The 23,008-nt window shown below is 41.1% G+C and overlaps 1 protein-coding gene across 1 annotated transcript in view; it reads right to left on the bottom strand.

The window, feature by feature from the left end:
• igsf9bb (immunoglobulin superfamily, member 9Bb) overlaps positions 1-23,008 on the bottom strand; it is a 163,825-nt gene that overhangs the window by 32,376 nt on the left and 108,441 nt on the right. Inside the window, exons 7-12 of the mRNA XM_066708218.1 lie at positions 22,264-22,409; positions 16,927-17,069; positions 16,233-16,373; positions 13,712-13,828; positions 12,965-13,115; positions 2,699-2,822 (exon numbers count right to left, since the gene is read on the bottom strand). Coding sequence (XP_066564315.1) covers positions 2,699-2,822; positions 12,965-13,115; positions 13,712-13,828; positions 16,233-16,373; positions 16,927-17,069; positions 22,264-22,409 — 822 coding nt within the window. The remainder of the gene's footprint in view (positions 1-2,698; positions 2,823-12,964; positions 13,116-13,711; positions 13,829-16,232; positions 16,374-16,926; positions 17,070-22,263; positions 22,410-23,008) is intronic.

The following is a 23,008-nucleotide window of genomic DNA, read 5'->3' as shown; positions in this document are numbered from 1 at the left end:
TCACAGCAAATTAATGATTTTATAGTGGACGGCAAATCACCTAAAAAGAAAGATGTTAAACGTTCTACAGCAATTTGACCTGACAGCATTGTCACAACATCCCACATGAAGATACTGTATGGCCTGTCTTCTCCTTTCAGATTTGCATTCTGTCTAATAACCACATGAGCTCAGCGTATTGAATATAAATGACATGTGTGTGTGTCGCACATGTCTCGAGGAAGCAAACACTGCAAAGCTGGCATCCATTCTATAGGGAAAGGGGGGACGTCGACAGAAAGGTCTATAGAATGTTGATATTCAGAATATCTACAGGACAGAAGGGTTGCGGAGGGGTGGCAAAGCACTCAGAATGCATAACACCGTGTTCATTGGCAAGAGACCAGGAAAGCCAGCACACGTTGTGCAGAAGTGTGACCAGAACAATCAGTCAATGTGCAGCCAGTGAAGAAAGCTTCTGTTATGTAGAAGATGTTACCCTTTAACACCCTTTCCATAGGTCAGGAGTCATCACACAAACACACTTTCTCTCTCTTGAACATTTTGTTCACAAACATGCTTTTTTTAATTGTTTATAAGGATTTGCCAAGTCAAATGAGGGGAAAGGCAGTCATTCCTAGTTTCCAGCCCTGCAAGACAGGAACAACTTGTCCATAATACAGACTCCAGAGGTTAATACAGGTCTTCTTTCTGATTAATTTTTAATTCTGCATTATGGTTTAAATACATTTAGTGATTTATCCCTCTGAACTTAATGTTCATTGAATCCTGGGCTGAAGAAGAACTTTAACTTACCCTGAAGTTAGAGTTTCAAATTCCAAATTGCTTGATTCCTTCCACATATTGGAAACCTGTCATCAAGCAGTGTTTTAATTTGGGATTGGTGGGTGTGTCAATAATCTGATTTGGGCCCAGATACAAGTGAGTGCAGTGCAGGAAGAGCCCAAGCCCTTGATTGACACCAATGAAACAATAACAGAGAAAGTGTGTTTCCTTAACTTCTTGACCTTTTTCTTAAGACAAGTGGTCTAGATAGAACAGCTGGAGGTTTCTATTGTCCAGAGTGGTGGGAGTAAGACTTTCAGCTCTGCTGTAACAGTAAACACTGTCTGTGAAAGTCTAAATTAATATATACACATATATATTCTAACAAAATATCAAACAAAAACACAGAACCATACAGAGTCTAAATTTAACAACTGCGAGCTGGTGTTCAGAGCCCCACCACAGGACACTTCCAGAAGGGATCTGTCATAACACTCATGCTTTGTCAGGAATCAGTCATCTAACTGCTACTGCTACTCAGTGAGGCTGTTCTAACCCGTGTCACCCTTATTCATCCTCACAGAAATGAAACAGGGAGAGGAGGAGGAGAAGGGGGAGAGGGGAAGGGGGAGAGAGTGGGAAAAGGAGAGAGAGGGAGAAGAAGACCATGTTTCCTCTACAGCTGGCTTGTTTCACAGATGTATACTTGCAGTCTACTATTGAAAGGTCCAGAGTGGCAGATGGACACTCACCAAATCTATGCTTATTACATCACATCACATAAATAACATGAAATCAAGAGCCAGAGGCTACTGTGCTTTAAAGAAACTGTGCTCATCTTCCACAGCTGTTAAAATGCACAGTCAATGTCAATGGACAATATGGCTGAAGAGAAAATCGGCTGACTAATTGCTTCTTTTACAGCCAGAGGCCCCTAATGTTAATTGCCTCATTTTCTATAAATTAATGCTTTGAATAAAATCGTGAACTAATTCAGAATCTGCCCAAGAACCTAATTTACTGTATATTCATTTTGGAGAGATTCCTTTATTGCCTATCTGACATAAGTCTTTTGCGTAAATTACGAACACGTCCCTTGCCTTAGGATGTTTGATTAATCTATTCTTAATGTATGGTCTATTAGAGTTTAATGAAGTACGGCCCCCTGGGAGGAATTCAGTGCATGTATGCATGCACGCCTGTTTGTATGCACATATGCTTATATTAATTTAATTTAAGAAAATCACTTAATTTGCAAACTTGTTTATAGGAAAGTTAAATTCAGGTGTCTCTTGCTCACTGGGAGCAACACTAAAGACATCCAATTTCCAGTAGAGGATCACCAGAACTATTGACATAATACTGTAGATCAGCCTTCTCTTCTCATACGAACAGCTTGTGAGTCTAGTGTCATTGTAGAGGTAAAATATGGCACTCGGGTACGGTGCAGAGGAGCAGCACTGAACTCAGTCTCTCTCACTTCTGAGGGGTTTTACTGTCTTATATCTATTGTGAAAATATAAATGACTAATTCCTTGCAAAACAGCCAATCATACCAGACCACTGTTACAGAACACTTACACAATATTCCCAGTACTCCACAGGCTGAATACCCAAAATGCTTTCCCCCACGCCAATGCCATTGGCACATTTTTTACTCCAAAAACATCTCTTCAGCAGTTTCACTTCACGGCTGCAGAGGCAATAAAAGAGGTGTTTTTGAAAAGCTGAGTTATTTTTCGCTTTTAGTTTTTTTCTTGGAAATAGAGTGTAGGGAAAACCTTGTACAAAATGCCACCTTACACAATGCTCCACCCCCCCCTCCCCGGTTATCTGTTGCCCTTCATGGTGCTGCAGCCTTACAGAAGCAGGACAGAGCTCAGGTTAGTTGTTAGGAAAGAAGCAGAAAGCAAAGCATGCTGGGATGACTCACACAGGGCCGTACCAGACTGAGAATGTCTGCTCAAATCCGCCGTCGTATCCCGGCTCCCAGGAGACATTGGCCGAAGTCGTTGAGGCCGAAACGTGCACATTGGCTGGGGCATGAGGGCTTGTGCCTGAAAAAAAAAAAGAGAGCTCTCATTGGCACACTTGCATTCATACTTAGTGTATAAATCTTTCTGCCATGTTGAGTGAATTGCCAGCAACCCACAATAATGAGGAGTTTCTTGCTACAGCTATGGAACTGGTTTCCATAAATATAGTTTCTCTTTCCTAAACAGCCCTGTATGCCTTCTCATAAAAAGAGCAACTGATAGGCAAAGGACACAACAATGCCAGTGTGCTTCAGTATATTTTAAATTCCATCAGGGCAATATGTCTCGCAGCATAACGCACGCAGCTAAATTATGAACGTAATTGGAAAAATGCAAATTAAATGGAAGTGGAAAAAACTGCACTAACATCTATAATTTGTGTGATGATGACATTAAATTAAAAAAGCTTCAGACTCAGTCCAATAACCAGTAAAAAAACTGAATTTGAAAACTTGCTGGAGAAAAAACAAACCTAGATCAATAGGTTTATGCACTGCTTGACATCTTTAAATAAAAATAAGATCGTTTGCCATGCAATAATATGTTAAATACAGCCTATAAGGAAGAAAGCATCTGAAGTGTGTCACTGTTAGGGAGAGGGATCTTCTACAGGCATTGGCTTGTCGTCAGAGATGGACAAACCTCACTCAAGTGTGAAATTAAACCCCAATACCTCTCATGTCCTCCTGCTTATTTAATCTACACGACATAACCTTACAAAATGCCCTCTCTTAGCAACACATCTCAAAGAAAAAAACACCACAAAAAACAGCTTGAGTTTGTGAACACCAGGTCACTAAATAAACCCGGAGGCATGTGGTCTGAAGTCTGGCGCAAGGCTCGTAATGCAGTCCCTGGCCCACTCTTGAAAATGAACTGTGGCCGCCTCGTTTCAGTAAAGCAGCTACTCAATAGTTCACAGACACTGTTTTGCAGTTCACGTCAGGTTCCACTTTGCACAGCCACCCACTTTATTTGAAACCTCACTTTAGCACCTTTTAAATTCTCTAAGACTTCTTTTTCTCCACACACTTTGGTGCTGCTCAGCGCAATATCGTTTTTCATTTTCAGGTGTTAACGGCACTAACACATCACATTCAGTGGGAAATCTTTGTGGAGTAAGTTCTTAGGCATTCATACATAATTACATTGTAACTAATGATGTTAAATGATATAACCTCTGCATGTATAATTACACAAAAGCGTACATCAATAAACGATATGTATAATTGAACTGTGTAATTACACTGTAAAAACACTGTAAGAACTAAGTAGTCACTTAACACTTACAGCCCGAAAATTGCCCACTTGTAATGCAAAGAGTTTCCTAATACACCTACTTTTGGTTGTGCCATTGAGGTGTGGCAGATGTTTTTGAGGACTTACTATAAACGTAAATCACGCAAATTATTTAAATTAATTTATCGCCCTTGATTAACATCTAAGAAAAACTGAGAGAATGGGAATAGCGTTGCATCATGCAGAGGAATTTATCATCTTGAAAACCATAAATTAAATATGACTGCATCAGGAAGGGAGGCACTTCTAAATTAGGTTATGTAACATGGAAGCACGTCATTTGGGGAAAGAAAGTAGCTTAGAATTGCGTAAATAAATAATAGATGAGCAGACAATTAGGAATGCAATTTAAAGTTAAATCAGAAGATGTATAAAGCAGATGTGTTTACTGCTGAAATATAAAACATGGAAAAAAAAAACAAGTTTCAACCCAGTTTATTCCTACAGATTCTAGAGAGCATGCTATTTACATTGTCAGTGAACAGGGCGGGTGGTAGTCTTTTCATGTATATCAAGCCATGAGCTTCAAATGAAACACAAATTTAAACAGGCCTTTCTTCCCTACTTCATTCAGATAGATGTTTTCTTATAAATATTTACACAGTTTTTTTCTTCTTCACTGAAATGCTTTGATTTCAGATAACAATGTCTTCAGCCATATGGCATGAAGACATTTCCAGCCTATGACAGCAAAATGGCTTCAAATCGAACAATTCCGTCATGGCACACATAAGTATCTTCCTCAGTTATCTCCGTATGTCCATTGATTGTAGCAGTGTACAAAACCATGGGCATCTTAGTAAAGAAATGCAGATGCTAGTTTCTTAACATAAATACACAAATATAATTAAGATAAAGGTCAATAATCACCATTATCAAGGATATACTTTAAATACTCTTGTGTTCCACAGATCATGTCAGAAATTAGGCTTTAAGCCCAGACTCATTATTGTTATGGGCAGGAGATCTTTAAAACATGGCTTTGTAAAAGCGAACCCGATTGATTAGCAGACACAGGAATTCAAACGGGAGAAAACCGTTTCCCTCCCAAATTACAGTGCATTAAATTAAGTGACATAACCTTTGCATCGCTCCAATCACATTATTTACCTTCACAGCAAGGTAGTTTACTTAAATTGAAAGCAGATAAATAGAATTACATTACTGGAAGTTTGAAAGCTGCAAATTGAGGTCACTATTATAATTTCTTATTTTTTTTTAGTTGCAGCATAAAGAACACACGGTACAACCTCCCTTTGCTATCTCGAAGTATCTAACAACAATTAACTGATTCAACAGCAAAACCAGGTTGACGTTGATATTTCTATCTGAAAACATAAGTCAGAAATAGATTGTGCAGAATAATTATGGTCATGTATGAACAATATTGTCAGTGAAAGGAATGTCCTGTTTATCGTAACTTTTAGTACACAGTTAGGTATACAATTAGGTCCATAAATATTTGGACAGTGACACAATTGTCATCATTTTGGCTCTGAACGCCACAACAATGGACTTGAAAAAAAACAATCAAGATGCTTTAAGTGTAGACTTTCATCTTTAATTTGAGGGTAGTTAAATTGGGTGAACAGTGTAGGAATTACACCCATTTTTATATATGGTCCCCCTAATTTTAGGGGCTCAGAAGTTATTGGACAAACTAACATAATCATGAATTAAATTGTGAGTTTCAATACTTGGTTGAAAATGACCAAGTCAATGACTGCCTCAAGTCTGGAACCCATAGACATCACCAGATGCTGGGTTTCTTCCCTGGTGATGCTCTGCCAGGCCTGCACTGCAGCTATCTTTACTTCCTAATTGTTCTTGGGGCGTTTTGCCTTCAGTTTTGCCTTCAGCAAGTAAAATGCTGCTCAATTGGATTCAGGTCAGGTGATTGACTTGGCCATTGCAGAACATTCCACTCTTCGCCTTAAAAAAGTCTTGGGTTGCTTTTGCAGTATGCTTCGGGTCATTGTCCATCTGAACTGTGAAGCACCATCCAATGAGTTTTGAAGCATTTGACTGAATCTGAGCAGATAATATAGCCCTAAACACTTCAGAATTCATCCTGCTGCTTTTGTCAGCAGTCACAACATAAATAAATACAAGGGAACCAGTTCCCTCGGCAGCCATACATGCCCATGCCATAACATGCTTCACAGATTAAGTGGTATGCTTCAGATCATGAGCAGTTCCTTCCTTCGATACTCTTCTCTTCCCATCATTCTGGTACAATTGATCTTTGTCTCATCTGTCCATAGGATGTTGTTCCAGAACTGTACAGGGTTCTTTAGATGTTTTTTGACAAACTCTAATCTGGTCTTCATGTTTCCTATTTACATCTTGTGGTAAACCCTCTGTATTTACTCTGGTGAAGTATTCTCTTGAGAGTTGACTTTGACACAAATACGCCTACCTCCTGGAGGGTGTTCTTGATCTGACCAGCTGTTGTGAAGGGGTTTTTCTTCACCAGGGAAAGAATTATTCTGTCATCCACCATAGTTGTTTTCCATGGTCTTCTGGGCCTTCTGGTGTTCCTGACCTCACCAGTGCATGCTTTTGTTGTTTTTGCTATCTTTCTGATTGTTTTGTTTTGATTTCAAGGCAAAACTAAAGGCAAAATGAAGAACAAGCAGGAGCTAAAGACAGCTGCAGTGCAGGCCTGGCAGAGCATCACCAGGGAAGAAACCCAGCATCTGGTGATGTCTATGGGTTCCAGACTTCAGGCAGTCATTGACTGCAAAGGATTTGCAACCACGTATTGAAACTCACAATTTAATTCATGATATTGCTAGTTTGTTCAATTACTTGCCCCTAAAATTGGGGGGATCACATATAAACGTGTGTAATTCCTGCATCGTTCACCCAATTTGTTTGCAACTTCCCTCAAATTAAAGATGAAAGTCTACACTTAAAGCACATCTTGATTGTATCCTTTCAAGTCCATTGTGGTGGCGTACAGAGCCAAAATCATCACAATTGTGTCACTGTCCAAATATTTATGGACCTAACTGCAAATAAATATGTCAATATATTGGTTTAACTGGTCTACAAATCCTCTAAGCACAACCAATGTGTCACAATATTTTATCATGTTTCAAATATAGTGGTGATGAATATGTAACTATCTGGAGGCCAGACTAAAAAAGACATTTAAGAAGACATCACGGCTCACACTGGATGTGATGAGGAATCTCCTGGTGAGGACCTAGCAGAGGGGATGAACTGGACATGCTGCTCCACTCAGGCGACCCCTGACACGTGTCCTGCTGTTTCAACCCTTATCTATGTAAGCCAGGCAGGCAGAAACCCTAATTGCCTTTTCCTTTTAGGAGGCTGTAACAAAAGCCAGCTGCTTCTCAAATCGCATCATTAAAGCTCATCTCCCTGCCATCAGCCCGTCATGCCACTTGTCAAGGCAGAGAAGACTCGTAATGACTTGACGGAGGCGATTTCAAGACCCCAGGGGTGCTTGGGAGTGCAGGCTAATGAATCACTGATGTCACCGGCGGCAACAATGTCACTGCAAGGCATCGGTGCTATTCAGATGCAAAACCTTTAAATAGCAACCAGGATTTTCCAGCATCTGACCAGCACAGGGAAGAGAAGCTTTAAAGTTAGTAAAGTTGAAAGTTAGAACAGGCACTGCACCATTCAGTGTTTTCTAATCTCTCTCTCTCTCTCTCTCTCTCTCTATATATATATATATATATATATATATATATATAGTACTGTGCTAAAGTTTTACGAAGGTGTGAAAAAATGCTGTAAAGTAAGAATGCTTTCAAAAATAGACATGTTTATAGATTATATCTATCAATTTACTAAATGCAAAGTGAGTGAACAGAAGAAAAATCTAAATCAAATCCATATTTGGTGTGACCACCCTTTGCCTTCAAAACAGCATCAATTCTTCTAGGTACACTTGCACAAAGTCAGGGATTTGTAGACATATAGTCAGGTGTATGATTAAACAATTATACCAAACACATGCTAATGATCATCAATTCAATATGTAGGTTGAAACACAATCATTAACTGAAACAGAAACAGCTGTGTAGGAGGAATAAAACTGGGTGAGGAACAGCCAAACTCAGCTAACAAGGTGATGTTGCTGAAGACAGTTTACTGTGAAAAGTCATACGCCATGGCAAGACTGAGCACAGCAACAAGACACAAGGTAGTTATACTGCATCAGCAAGGTCTCTCCCAGGCAGACATTTCAAGGCAGACAGGGGTTTCCAGATGTGCTGTCCAAGCTCTTTTGAATAAGCAAAAAGAAACGGGCGACGTTGAGGACCGCAGATGCAGTGGTCGCCCAAGAAAACTTACTGCAGCAGATGAAAGACAAATCATGCTTACTTCCCTTCGTAATCGGAAGATGTCCAGCAGAGCCATCAGCTCAGAATTGGCAAAAAACAGTGGGACTCTGGTACACCCATCTACTGTCTGGAGAAGTCTGGTCAGAAGTGGCCTTCATGGAAGACTTGCGGCCAAAAAGCCATACCTCTGACGTGGCAACAAGGCCAAGCGACTCAACTATGCATGAAAACACAGGAACTGGGGTGCAGAAAAATGGCAGCAGGTACTCTGGACTGATGAGTCAAAATCTGAAATATTTGGCTGTAGCAGAAGGCAGTTTGTTCGCCAAAGGGCTGGAGAGCGGCACACGAATGAGAGTCTGCAGGCAACAGTGAAGCATAGTGGAGGTTCCTTGCAAGTTTGGGGCTGCATTTCTGCAAATGGAGTTGGGGATTTGGTCAGAATTAAAGGTGTCCTCAATGCTGTGAAGCACAGGCAGATACTTATCCATCAGAAGTATTTACAAATTGCCACAGACAGACACAAGTACAGGTGAGAATCAGCCATCTTGTTTTCCTAGTTTCAGACCAGTCTTGGCATTGCTCATTTTGTTTTAAGTTTGCCTTAATTAAAGTTAATATTTTCTGTAGTTTGCCTTAATTGAAGTCAATTCAGTTCAGCTGCTGAGTTGGTTAAAGTAAATAGGTCATAGAAAGGTGATTTAGTCAAGGACTAGCAGGAATTCTGTTCCAGGTAGATCCAGGTAGACAAAAGCTACATAAAGCAGCTGTTGGGAAAGAGCTGCGCTGTTTCTTGGTCACTACTTGAGGCTTAGGAGAAATTTGTACCAAACTTAGCAAATTGAGGACCAAAAAACAATGTCCAAAATGGTTTAATAGAAGTATGCAAAAAAATATCAAGAGAAAGAAAATGTTGTATAGCTCATACAAAAGGGATGGAGACAAAACAAAATACAAAGAATATGTTGAACTGCAAAGAGATCTTAATAAAGGGATCAGGAAAGTAAAGAGGGAAATAGAAAGAAACATAGCTCCTGGAGCTTAAACTAATGCAAAGAGCTTTTTTCAATAATACAATCATAAGAGGTCAATAAAGGAGGAAGTGAAACAGGTAAAGGGCAAAAATTGAAGTATCTTGGAAAACGAACAAGATGTGTCAAATGTTCTAAATGAGTATTTCACAGAGGTTTTTAAAAAAGAAAAAATGGATAACATGACACATGCTAACAACCAGTCCAGCCAAACCCTAAAAGAGATCAGGATAAATGAGGAGGAGGGACCAGCAGAATTAAAAACCAACAAATCACCTGGGCCAGATGGTATATTTCCAACAGTACTTTTGATTTTATTTTTAGGCTGCTAACTCAAATATTCCAAATGACACTTAGAACAGGAGATGTGCCAACTGACTGGAAGACAGCAAATGTCATACCAATCCACATGAAAGGGGACAAAACTGAGCCAGGAAATTACAGACCAATCAGTCCCACCTGCATTACAAAATGATTAGACACAAAATAGAGGAACATCTTAATGAAAACCATATTCGTGGAGATAGTCAACATGGGTTTAGACAAGGCAGACAAGGCTCATCTGAAATACTGTGTACAGTTCTGGGCTCCACACTTCAAGAAAATATTGCTGCTCTAGAGGCAGTTCAGAGGAGAGCAACCAGACTTATTCCAGGTCTGAAGGGAATGTCCTACTCGGAGAGACTGAGGGAACTGAACCTTTTCACCCTGGAACAGAGGAGACTACGTGGGGACTTGATTCAAGTCTTCAAAATCATTAAAGGCATCGACCACATCAAGCCAGAGGAGCTTTTCCAGATCAACAGGGATACATGCACCCGGGGACACAAATGGAAATTGGGCTTCAAGGCATTCAAGATGGAAAACAGGAGACACTTCTTCACAGAGAGTTGTCACAATCTGAAACAAACTCCCCAGCGAAGTGGTTGAAGCTGAAAATTTAAAAACATAGTATCCTTGGATCACTTAGTTATTAAAGGATACCAAACGAGCGCGATGGGTCGAATGGCCTCCTCTCATTTGTAAACTTTCTTATATTCTTATCATGCAATACCATCTGATTGGCCCCAAATTTATTCTGCAGCATGACAACGACTCCAAACATACAGCAAAAGTCATTAAGAACTATCTTCAGTGTAAATAAGAACAAGGAGTCCTGGAAGTGATGGTATGGCCCCCACAGAGCCCTGATCTCAACATCATCGAGTCTGTCTGGGATTACATGAAGAGAGAGAAGCAACTGTGGCTGCCTAAATCCACAGAAGAACTGTGGTTAGTTCTCCAAAATGTTTGGGCCAACTTACCTGCCGAATTCCTCAAACACTGTGTGCAAGTGTACCTAGAAGAATTGATGCTGTTTTGAAAGCAAAGGGTGGTGTCACAGTTCAAAACACATCCCCAGTTCTCCACTAGATGTCGCCATCACCCTTCCTTCCCAGTCACCTCTCCCAGCTCCCTTCATTCAATCAACATTCCTGACAACCATGTGCACTTCCGCAATCACCCTCTGCTCCCACTCGCCCTGCACCTCCCAACCTGGTTTTCTGTTCCACATATAAACCCCTCACTGTCTCTCACTCATTGCAAAGTATTGTCAGTTTTCAGCTACATCTCTGAGCATTACTCCTCATACCTTGATCATTGCCTTGTTCCCTCAATTCCTTGCCTGACCTCCCGACCATGACTTTGGACCTTCCTTGTGACTTTGTTTCCTCCTTTGGCTTGGCTACTGGTTAATGTATGGTTAGGTGTAATGTCAAGCCTTGAGCGATAAGACTATGCGAGTACTTTCTACTTTGTTGTGGGATAAAAGATAACCTGCATCACTCACTCTTGTCAACAGCCATTTCTGAAAGATGTGTCGTTTTGCTGTGGTTTTCTTTCATTATTAAATATAGAAACAACACCTTCAAAACTTGGGATTTGGAAGGTCAAATAGGTAAAGTTTGTTCTCATCTTCCATGCATGGCTTTCATAATAGAAAAGGAAAAGGCAAACGGGGGAGTAGTGCACTGCAATGTTTAAACTGTATCTTCGCACTTGTTTAGCCCCAAACCAATGGTGAGCCAGGAGGAGTGCCGTATGTGTCCTGAAGTCTGTGGTTACAAGGAGCACGAAAACCTGAACGGTTCCCTAATTTCCCTTACTTCTGGTTAGCTGTCACTGTGAGAAAGAACCGTTGCTACCAACTGTTTATGCACACAGGAATTCAATGACTTAATGTGGGTTCTGCATGACCGACACTTGAGGGGAAGAGAAGGCAAAGGGAATTTCCTAAGACTTTTTCTGACTTTTTACATGTATTTATTTTATTCCCCCCTCCCAGCAAAGAATGAAGAGATAAGTTTTTAGGCAACAATCGCAGAGCACCACCCAATTAGAGAGCGGAGAGAGGTTTAACCGAATTGGAAAACAGCTATCGAGCACCTGGCCATCACCACAAGGTGACAGCAGCATCACTAGGAGAGGCATTGTTAATCAGAGTGAGACGATAACCTGATAGAGGCCGCGCAGCAACAGCCAATTACCCCAGCACCGGCGAATGAAATTGCCGTGCTCCGCTTAAGGACCGCAGACACTATGGCTGCTATCAACGATATGGCATTATCAATTGGCAGAGCACTGAAGAATCTGTGCGTACAACAGCAGTGAACAGCTACTGCAATTCTGTGTACAGGAGAAATGAATAGAAGCTGCTGTGCACAAGTGACAGGCTGTCAGTTTTTGTATGTTGTTTTTTTGTTTGTTAACCTGGGTTAAAAACCTCAATTGGAAAGAGAATAGTGAAAGCAAAGGGATTACAAGGGTTTCCCCAGTGTTATGAGGATGAGAAACTATCTATTTAGATGTTCCACTCCAAATGCCAGTTCTACCACACAGGCCTGTAATTTGCACTTTGAGTAATGACTCAAATGATCCTCAGTTGGACAGGAAGACTTGCTTCTCTACATTATTTTAAATTATTAATTCCCAGTTATAGGATTTTGACTGTTTCTGATTCTAAAAACACTCACCCCCCCATTGTAACCTTGACTCTCTTTGACTACCATTGAAGTTGTTTTTGAAAATGAATGGTGCACGGGGGTGCCTTTATAAAAAAAAAAAAAAAACTCTCGACTGGAGATTTTACTGTTGACAAACACCCCATGACTCAAAAGCATGTTCTAAACAGGGAGAAGTAATTCAATCCGCAGGACTCCATCACACTAAATACCACTTAACATTTAGTATTTATTGTGTTGGCCCAAGAATATTTTTCACCAGAACAATAACAACAATGACGACGGGCTGATCGTATCAGGCAGCAAACGCAGAGCTTTTGAAGGAGTAATTCAGCAATCTCACAGTACAACAAGCGCCAGGGGCAGGACCTAGTGTGATAAAGAACATCAACGGCATCAAAACAAGTTTTTTTCTCAGTACCAAGCTATTATTTATCTTCACTGTACCTCCAGTATAATAAATACATGAATAAATGAATAAAATGTAGAGAATCATGAGTTCTTACCAATTACTAGGAGATGAGTGCTGGCAGTGATGATTGTGACAACGTTGGTGGCGACACACTCCCACTCCCCGTGGTCCTCCTTGCTGAGGGATTTGAACTGTAAGCTGCCACTGGGTAGGACATTGTGCTTGCTTCTGCTGGGCTTCCCTACCTTCGTGAGAGACAACACCATTCAACAGTGGACACAGGGAAACACACTGGCATAAACACAGCAACAGGCCTCAGGACTCACCTCCTCGTTGACACCTGTGGGCCTCACCCATGCGACTGAGCAGTTAAGAAAGGACTAGACTAGTGGGCCTCATTGTTTTAATTTCTTATTACTGTTTTTTTATGTTTTTATGACCTTTGTATCACCAATAGCAGGACTGAGGGATTCCAGCATATCATTTAGTTAAAGTAATCATGAGTCTGACACACAGTTATAGATTCAATAAAACATGTTTTCGGGAGTGTGAACACAAGCCCAAGAAACACCTCCAACCAAACACCCATATAGGCTATGCTCATTAATGGTGATTTATTTATTTACAAAACCTTCAATCACATGGAGTCACACAGTCCTTTTATGCTCAGACGTGATGAGATGGACAGACCTCGGGTGCGACACACAAAGAACCTCTGCCGCTACAAATGCACATGACCGTGGGCCATAGCACAGCTCTAGTGGGCAGACTGACCCTGGTCTGTGCTGAGCATGCTGAGCCTGACAGCACCAGACAGCTCTGAGAGTAGTAGGCAACATACCTTCCTCCATGTGATGGTCGGGAATGGGTCTCCGGCAGCTGCACAAGGGATCACCAGTTCTCTCCCAGCCTCCTGCCGGTATTCCCAGCCAGGTAGCACCGTGAAGTAAGGGGGATCCTGTGCAGCCAGAGGAAGATCAGTCATTCCAGCATTCAAACTGGGGGGAAACTGCTTAAATGATAACAGTATTTTAAAGGGTATCAATCCCTGAAAATCAATTATTTATTATTTATTTATTTATCTCGACTAATTGGTGTCTGTGAAGCCAGCTGCAGTAATGAATCACACATAGTAAATAAAACTTTCAACCAACTACTAAGCCATTATATATATATATATATATATATATATATATATATATATATATACATACATACAGACGTGCTCAAATTTTTGGTACCCTTACAGCTCATTGAAATAATGCTTCATTCCTCCTGAAAGGTGATGAAATTAAAAGCTATTGCATCATGTATACTTGCATGCCTTTGGTATGTCATAGAATAAAGCAAAGAAGCTGTGAAAAGAGATTAATTATTGCTCATTCTACAAAGTTATTCTAAAATGGCCTGGACACATTTGTTGGTACCCCTTAGAAAAGATAATAAATAATTGGATTATACTGAAATTCCAAACTAATTTGTTTCTTTAATTAGTATCACACGTCTCCAATCTTGTAATCATTCATTCAGCCTATTGAAATGTAGGAAAGCACTCACTGTGCTGCTTGGTATCATTGTGTGTATCACACTAAACGTGGACCAGAGAAAGCAAAGGAGAGAGTTGTCTGAGGAGATCAGAAAGAAAATAAGATGAGCATGGTAAAGGTAAAGGCTATAAGACCATCTCCAAGCAGCTTGAAGTTCCTGTGACAACAGCTGCAAATATTATGAAGTTCAAGGTCCATGGAACTGTAGCCAACCTCCCTGGGCGCGGCCGCAAGAGGAAAATGAACCCCAGATTGAACAGAAGGATAGTGCGAAAGGCAGAAAAAGAACCAAGGATAACTGTCAAAGAGATACAAGCTGAACTCCAAGGTGAAGGTACATCAGTTTCTGATTGCACCTTCCATCGCTTTTTGAGCAAAAGTGGCCTCCATGGAAGAAGACCAGGAGGACTCCACTTTTCAAAGAAAAACATAAAAAAGCCAGATTGGAATTTGCTAAAATGCATATTGACAAGCCACAATCCTTCTGGGAGAATGTCCTCTGGACAGATGAGTCAAACTGGAGGTTTTTGTCACATAAGCTCTATGTTCCCAGACGAAAAAATGAAGCTTTCAAATAAAAGAACACCATACCTACAGTGAAACATGGAGGAGGCTCGGTTATGTTTTGGCGCTGCTTTGATGTGCCTGGCACAGGGTGCCTTCAATCTGTGCAGGGCACAAAATAAATCTCAAGACTATCAAGCATTCTGGAGCAAAACGTACTGCCCTGTGTCAGAAAGCTCCGTCTCAGTCGCAGGTCATGGGTCCTCCAACAGGATAATGTCCAAAAACACACAGCTATAAGCACCCAAGAATGGATAAGAACAAATCATTGGACTGTTCTGAAGTGGCCTTCTATGAGTCCTGATCTGAATCCTATCGAACATCTATGGAAAGAGCTGAAACTTGCAGTCTGGAAAAGACACCCATCAAACCTGAAACAGCTGGAGCAGTTTGCTCAGGAAGAGTGGACCAAACTACCTGTTAACAGGTGCAGAAGTCTCATTGAGAGCCACAGAAAACGTTTGATTGCAGTGATTGCCTCTAAAGGTTGTGCAACAAAATATTAGGTTGAGGGTCCCATCATTTTTGTCCATGCCATTTTCATTTGTTTTATTATTTACAATATTCTGTTGAAAACCAAAATCAAAAGCAAAATCTGATTTCTATTAAATATGGAATAAACAATGGTGGATGCCAATTACTCTTGTCAGTTTCAAGTTATTTCAGAGGAAATTGTGCTTTCTTTATTTTTTGTGGAGGGGTACCAACAAATTTGAGCATGTCTGTATATACATACACAGTACTGTGCAAAAGTTTTAGGCAGGTGTAAAAAAATGCTATAAAGTAAGAATGCTTTCAAAAATAGAGATGTTAATAGATTATATGTATCAATTAAATAAATGCAAAGTGAGTGAACAGAAGAAAAAAGAACTGATGCTGTTTTGAAGGTAAAAGGTGGTCACACCAAATATGGATTTGATTTAGATTTTTCTTCTGTTCACTCACTTTGCATTTAGTTAATTGATAAATATAATCTATTAACATGTCTATTTTTGAAAGCATTCTTACACCATTTTTTCACATCTGCCTAAAACGTTTGCACAATACTGTAAATATATATATATATATATATATATATATATATATATATATATATATAGTGGCATGGTTCTAGGAGGAGCACATATTCACTCATATTCACTGTAGTAGGAGTTACACTGTCCAGTTATAAGTCCATATAAGAATATGGATCAGTCTCACAGAAAAGAGAATACTGTTAAACAGATACTTTTAAATCGATGCCATCCCTACCTTTAGCACCAGGCGGGCTGGGGGGGACTGTCCCATGGTGCCCAGGATGTTGTAAGGCACACAGGTATAAGTGCCAAGAGAATCTTCTGTCACCTCCTCCACACGTATGGTCCCGTCCTCCATCTGGCTCCAGCCGGGGTACTGGGGGGGACAGTGGACAATAAGAAGTGACTGAGAGCACAGGGGAGGGGTCACTCTAGGCAGGGTGAAAATACTTACCTGCTCATTTTGGACTTGCCAATCGTGGCTAAGAGCTTAGTGGTGTGGCTCAGTATGAAAGGACATGCTGTGAAGTTACATTATACATCTATTGAAACTGATTCACTATTGATTGAGAGTGGTGTGTGCAGTCAGACCTTGAATTCGAACCCACATCACGTCACGTCACAGGCAAATCTCTGAGTGCCTGAGCAGCACAGTCCCATTACCACAAAAACACACACAAAAAACAGTATCCTGACACTGGAGGGTTTATACACTCTTTCAAGTCAAAGGGAGTGATCTCAACATAACAGACTCAGGAACACAACATGCCAATGCGTCACATGACAGCTTAGCATGGATTTTAAAGTTTTTTTTTGTTTTGTTTCTATGAAGACAAACAAATGCAGAAATAAAAGACTAAGCTTGTTTCAGTTCCCAGGCCCCAGGCTAAGCAGGCAGATGTGAAGGATCTGAGGCCAGGCCGACTGACCTTTTCAATTCTCAGGGGGCGGCCATCTTTGTTCCACTTCACTGTTATCACTGGCGGGTTGGCGTCAGCTGGGCAGCGGATGAATCCTGGCAGTCCGATCGGGACATACATGACGGGTGGCATGTTGACAACCCGGGCAGGGTCTGAAAGAGGCAGCACAGCTGACGTCAGGGATAAAACAGAAAGGAAATAACAGTGGTAGCCTAATTTGGTTACTTGTTGGCCACTTGGAACACTACACCGGAACTGAGAGTAAATGTATTACTCAAATGACTGAAAAGAAACTATGAGCAACACAATTGCAATTAGTCTCTCACAAATAATTTTGTAGTACAGATTTATTTTGAGGATTATACCAGATCCTGACTGAAACTTTATATATCCAATACACTTAAGTGAGTGATGAATTGTTGCCAACTCACTTATAATCTACACCGTTTAAAATGAAGCAAATTAAATCACATTTGTGCAGATTACTGAAAACATTCTGATCATATTTTCCTGCTAAATTATTATTTTCACCTTTACAGCGGAACGGTTACCATGCAAATATAACAGATGGATAGTTTCTGCATAATGATGCTCACTCAGATTCAAACAGAGTGCTAGGTGTTTCAACTGACTGGTCATCTAGTGACCTTAATCCCCAGCGGGCCAAGATAGATAATGCCCAATCAAGATGGTAACATGGTAATTCCCAGTAAAACTTGGCTTATTTCCACAATACAAATTGCTTGTAGCATAAGATTGGCCACTATAACACAGGCTAATAGGAATGCAGACTGCAGCTACTGAAGCATATAACAGGCAGAGCTCAGCTGAAGTTCGGAGCACAAGGGGGCAACCCGGCTTAAAATTAAAATCACATTTGACAAGAACTCCTGTCTGATTCAGTGATGCGCAGCTGCACTTGTGTAAGTCCATGTGTTGCACGACTGAGTTTGCCGAAGTGCCAAGTTTGTTTCAAGCACAGCTCTGGTGACAAGGCTAATTTTAAAAAAGGGATTCGGGGGTTAAGACAAAGGAAAGCATATCTTGTGATTTTTTTTTTTTTACCAGTTATTCTTTTTATGGATATTATTCTGAATGCCCAAGCTGTGAAGACATTCAGAGGTTTGGAATTATTTCTCCAGATATCATCCTGTATATATTTCATCCCAGATGTGTTCCACTGACTCAACAGCTCTTAAGATAACATTTGAAGAATGATCACAGTAGAAACCAGCAGCTGCGTCTTCATTTCCTGTAGATTGTACAAGTCGGAATTTAAACTTATGGATGAAAAGGTGCACACATACTTATCAATCGATAGTGTATGCGCAGGAGATCGGTTTGTTTTTCCTGCAGATTGGAGTGGGAAGGGAAATGGTTTTAATGCAGCCAACTAGCAAAACAATTTCAAATGTGAAAATATCTAACCGGGAAAGGGAATGAAATCCCTTTTAAAACACAACAAAGAGGTAAGGAGTGTGTTTTGCCGTTCATTATGTGGTGAAGGTTTTCCCACATCTCCCTGAATATATAATAATTAGCAGACATGACAGAGACACTGCCCTTAGCAAACATTTAAAAGCGGGCCATTAATGACTGAACATTAGACACGTTATTATGATGCGTGAAATTTGGCAGAGGAGAGAAAGCTGTACAGTGCAGGGACAGGAATGCTTGGGCCATAGAGACAGCTGTGCTTATTCCAGAGTATTGCCTCATTAGGGCAGATTGGAGAGATACTCGACTATATTTAATTTAGTGCTGTTCACGTCAAGTTTAGCTTTGTGTGCAGATAACTGGTTGCTGGAAATAGGTTTTCAAGTGGGCACTGTGGGATCCCAGAGGGAGAGCTGGAGACATTGTCATATTGTCATCCGCAGCATGCCTACACCAGATGGGCCAGTTATGCATGTATGTATTTATTTAGCTTTGAGCACAGTTCTGATGACACCTGTGTTCAGAATATGATTAACTTCTGCTCCAATATCCATACCAGTTGGTGTGATGGCCACAACCAATGGCAGGGTGATCTTACCTCTACCAGTATATTCACAGTGGTTGGGTATAATGATGCTTAAAGGCATACCCCACCCCAACTCCTTCTGAAGCTAATTTAATACATTTGTTATACTGAAACTAAACAGATTAATCTCATTGAACAAACTCATACCTAATTACTGCGAGTGGCCAAGGTGCACTTACACACGGCAAAGATCGAACCTGCTTTTGGTCTCTGACATGAGACTAATTGTATTTACACCTGCAGAGATGGGATTGTGAACTTTGTTATTGAACCAGGTTTCACTAATCTGAACTACAGCTGAATAGCCACATTTTCGGTTACTTTGCTTTATAAGCTTCTATCACACAGCATCGGTCATGGACCAAAGAGTTTAGCAGGATCCAGATTATACTAGAACAAACCATGCCCTACTATACAAATAAAGCAGAACAAGAACAAGCACAAGAACCCTCACCGAATGAAAACAAAATAACGAACACGATAAAGAACAAATTTAACCATGGTTTCGGATAAGATTTACCTGACATCTATCTAGAATCCCAGCCCCAACGTTCTATTTTTAACCAGATCAACAGAGCCGGAGCTGGAATCGGCAGACATGCAGATTCATTCCGATTCTGCCGTCAATATTCCTGTGCTAAAGCGTGTCACTCAGCAGCAGTGTGTGCCGGTCTCGGAGGGGCTGGGGAAGTTTGCAGTGAGCCGCAGCAGCGCAGAGGGAGTCTGCTGGGACTCCATGCACCGGCCTTGGATCCCTGCCAAGCCAAATTCTTCCTGTCTGACGCCGACGTAGCTGCAAAAGCCTGACTCTGCACGGAGCAGGAATGATGAGATCACATCTCTCTCAATCCCTGGCTGCCAGACGCAGCTACCACCCCCCCATCCAGAGCCACCGCTCGTAAGCCTCATTGATATGCATTTCATTCAGCTGGTGCAAAATGCTGCATCATTTTAGGGGGGTCTGTTTGCATCTTTGCCTACAGACTGGCCAAGAAATATGTGGGGAAAATTTGTAAGTGAGTGACTGTGCTGTATTTCTTGCCTGACAAATATGCACACGTCTCTCCAGTCCCTGTAGGGTGCTCCATTGATCTTGCCTGAGTTCTTGTTTTGAAATGTCATTTTTGGGTTTAGGAGTCTGAACAGCTCTTCTTACAGACAGCAGGGAAGGCATCAGTCTTACTTAGAACTCACCTGGGAAGATGCATCACAGAGAGATGGGAAATTATTCAACACCAAGGACTTAATATTAAGGGGGGAAACAATAGTCATATAAAGTACTTCTGCAGCTGTGACACATCTTCTTGCTTTACTGTAATGATTGCAGATTTGTTATTCTCGTCTCTGGGAGGTGAGAGACAGATCTGCTGTCTGCAATTAGGGTTGCAAGCTAGAGGCTGCTCTGACAGGTATCCAAGGCGACCTTAGGAGGGATCTGGATATTCTCGATCACTGAGATCCAGCTCTGCCCCAAGGCTCAAAGTGTGTCAGCCCACACTGGATCTTTGGTGCTTGATTCATTGGTACTCATTATCTCCTAGGGCTCAAGAAAGATCAGAATCTGTGCCCTGAGAGGTAGTTGTAGAATGGCTACTGCACTGTGGAGGCACATCAATGGACATCGCTTTTAACAAGTAGGTACCATTAAGGAATCACATAGTTCACCTTCAGAAGAGGCAAAAAAACCTCTGCTCAGACAAATAAATGTAATAGGGCAGGCCCTCCACACAGCCTGTCACAGTGCAGATAGATCCCAAGCTCTGTGCAATATTAACTGGCAGACGGAAAGGTAAGGGAGCGGTGGCAGAAGGAGAAAGGCAAAGCTTCCCGCGTTTGAAACATTGAGAATTTCACAGTCGGGAGGGTTTGGGGCTGGCAGAATCAAGATCCATTGATGAAAAGTCAAGAGGAGATTCAAAGGCGCTGTGTTTTTTTTTTTTGGTGTTGGATCTCATACAGAGGTCTACAGCGAAGGAAGCAGAATTGATTTTCTAATCAATGATGGGAAAACGTAAAGGCAAGAGTGCTCAATGGATTACTAACAGACTCAAGGTCACTGCTTCAATTCCACTTCAGTGACTTCTGGGACTCTGAGCCATTCCAATCAGATTGCCTTGTGTGAGATCATCTGGGACGATCAGTATCACAGCTGGCACTAATGGGCATTTTCACAGAGATGTCAAAGGCTGAATTGGCTTGAGGAATGAACTAACCTCTTGTCAATTATGAGACAGAACTAGACAGAAAATTTGGATGGCAGTCTATTGCAAAAGTATTCAAGAAGAGTGTAATTGCTGCGACTTGTGATTGATTTGTGGTGGTCCAAATGGTATATTGGCTTTTTTTGTTGTAATATTTTACTTAATTTCTTGAAATCTCTGTCTCTCTGTCTCTGTCTCTGTCTCTCTCTCTCTCTCTCTCTCTCTCTCTCTCTCTCTCTTATTCTCTCTCCCTCTCTAAAGAACAAATTGAGATACTAGACATTTAAATACTATGTCATGTTGTGTCTTTTGTTAAAATATGTCTTCTTGGGTAAACAGCAGGGAGCAAGCAGTAAGGTGGAGCAACAAGCATTAAGCTATCTGTTGTGAAGAGATTAAAATATTTTGTCATCTGTCTTCATTAGTAAACAACTGTGTATCATTCTTTACATATGATTTGCACAGGTTTCCAGATATATCGTCCAATTAGCAAGCACTTACTTACCTAGATAATGTTTTAAATTGAACAAATTAAGGTAGCAATTAGCTTCATTTAAGCAAATCAAAGCTGCACTGGAATGAAAGTCAGAAAAACTTGCAGATCTCCTTATGCTTTGTTTCTATACAAGACCACCTTTCTACCAGTGTTATTTCTTAATATTTTCCTTCCCCCCCGTTTGCATTACTGGCCATCTGTCTTAATTTAAGCCAATCTGTCTGCATGCTGGTCTACCCTGACAATGCCTCTCACCGTGAAAAACTATTAAGACCATCATGGAATGCAATGTTCTGCAGCAAAAATGTCAGTTTGCATTGTCACTGAAACTCTGCAAATTGCCTTCCCTCAGTCACCCACTAGGCTCTTGTTCTTGTTCTGTATGCCTGTCCTTACCCAAGGCATGGAGCGAGTGCTTTTTAATGGTGGGCATACCTGACACACAGAGAACCCCGCTTTCACAAAACACCCGGCTCAAAACAAAGCAGGTATGCATCCTGTCACTTGCCCTCGTTTGCAGTAAGCTCCCATACAGCAGGCTGCCATGGAAGCAAAGGAGCCTGTGGGGCCACTCAGTAGAGCATTTCCGGGGTCAAGTCATTAAGTGTTTCGGGGGCAGTACTCACACTGTACTGTCAGATGGGCAGAAGCAGAGGGAGAGCGGCCCAGGCTGTTGCTGGGAATGCAGGTATACTTCCCAGAATCCTCCGGCTTCACTCGGAAGATGATGAGGGTTCCATCAATGAGAATACGAACTCTCAGCTTCAGGTCACTGGGGGAGAGACAGACAGGGAGAATATTAATGAAACTCTGGTTGCTTTGCAGCGATCACATTAAAAACAGCTCCTGTCATTACACTGTGGCACAGAGCACGCTTCAAAGACCGCCTGTATGATTATTGTCAAGAATTTGTTGCTCATTATATATTCATGGAACAGTACAATAACCACACAATGAATATACATATATATATTTCATACATAAAGATGGTGTTTGAACTTGATGCATCTGAGTGAATTAAGAAAACAAAAAAAATGTTTGGAACAAACAAACATACAAGTACAGCAAAATTGACAAACTATTCCCTTAAAAAGCGCAGAGCTGTACAAATTCTGTGCATCTTTTGTGAAACTTAAAATCACACAAGGTTATGTGTGGCATTTTAAATCTTCCCATCACCAACACCATCAATCTGTGTGTCTGACTGCTGTGATCCAACTCAACAGATAATCAGTCAAGGACAGAGACGTAGACGTAGAGCCAGCAGGTTGACTCCAACAGTCACTGACCATTTTTAAACCTCTGATAATTTTAGCTAGCCATGATGAGGAGCACCAGAGCCACACATTAATGCACGTTCTGCAGTTTTTC

The sequence above is a fragment of the Amia ocellicauda genome, chromosome 1 (genome assembly GCF_036373705.1).
Source record: "Amia ocellicauda isolate fAmiCal2 chromosome 1, fAmiCal2.hap1, whole genome shotgun sequence".
NCBI classification, from domain to species: Eukaryota; Metazoa; Chordata; class Actinopteri; order Amiiformes; family Amiidae; genus Amia; species Amia ocellicauda.
This window is presented reverse-complemented; position numbering and strand designations above follow the sequence as displayed.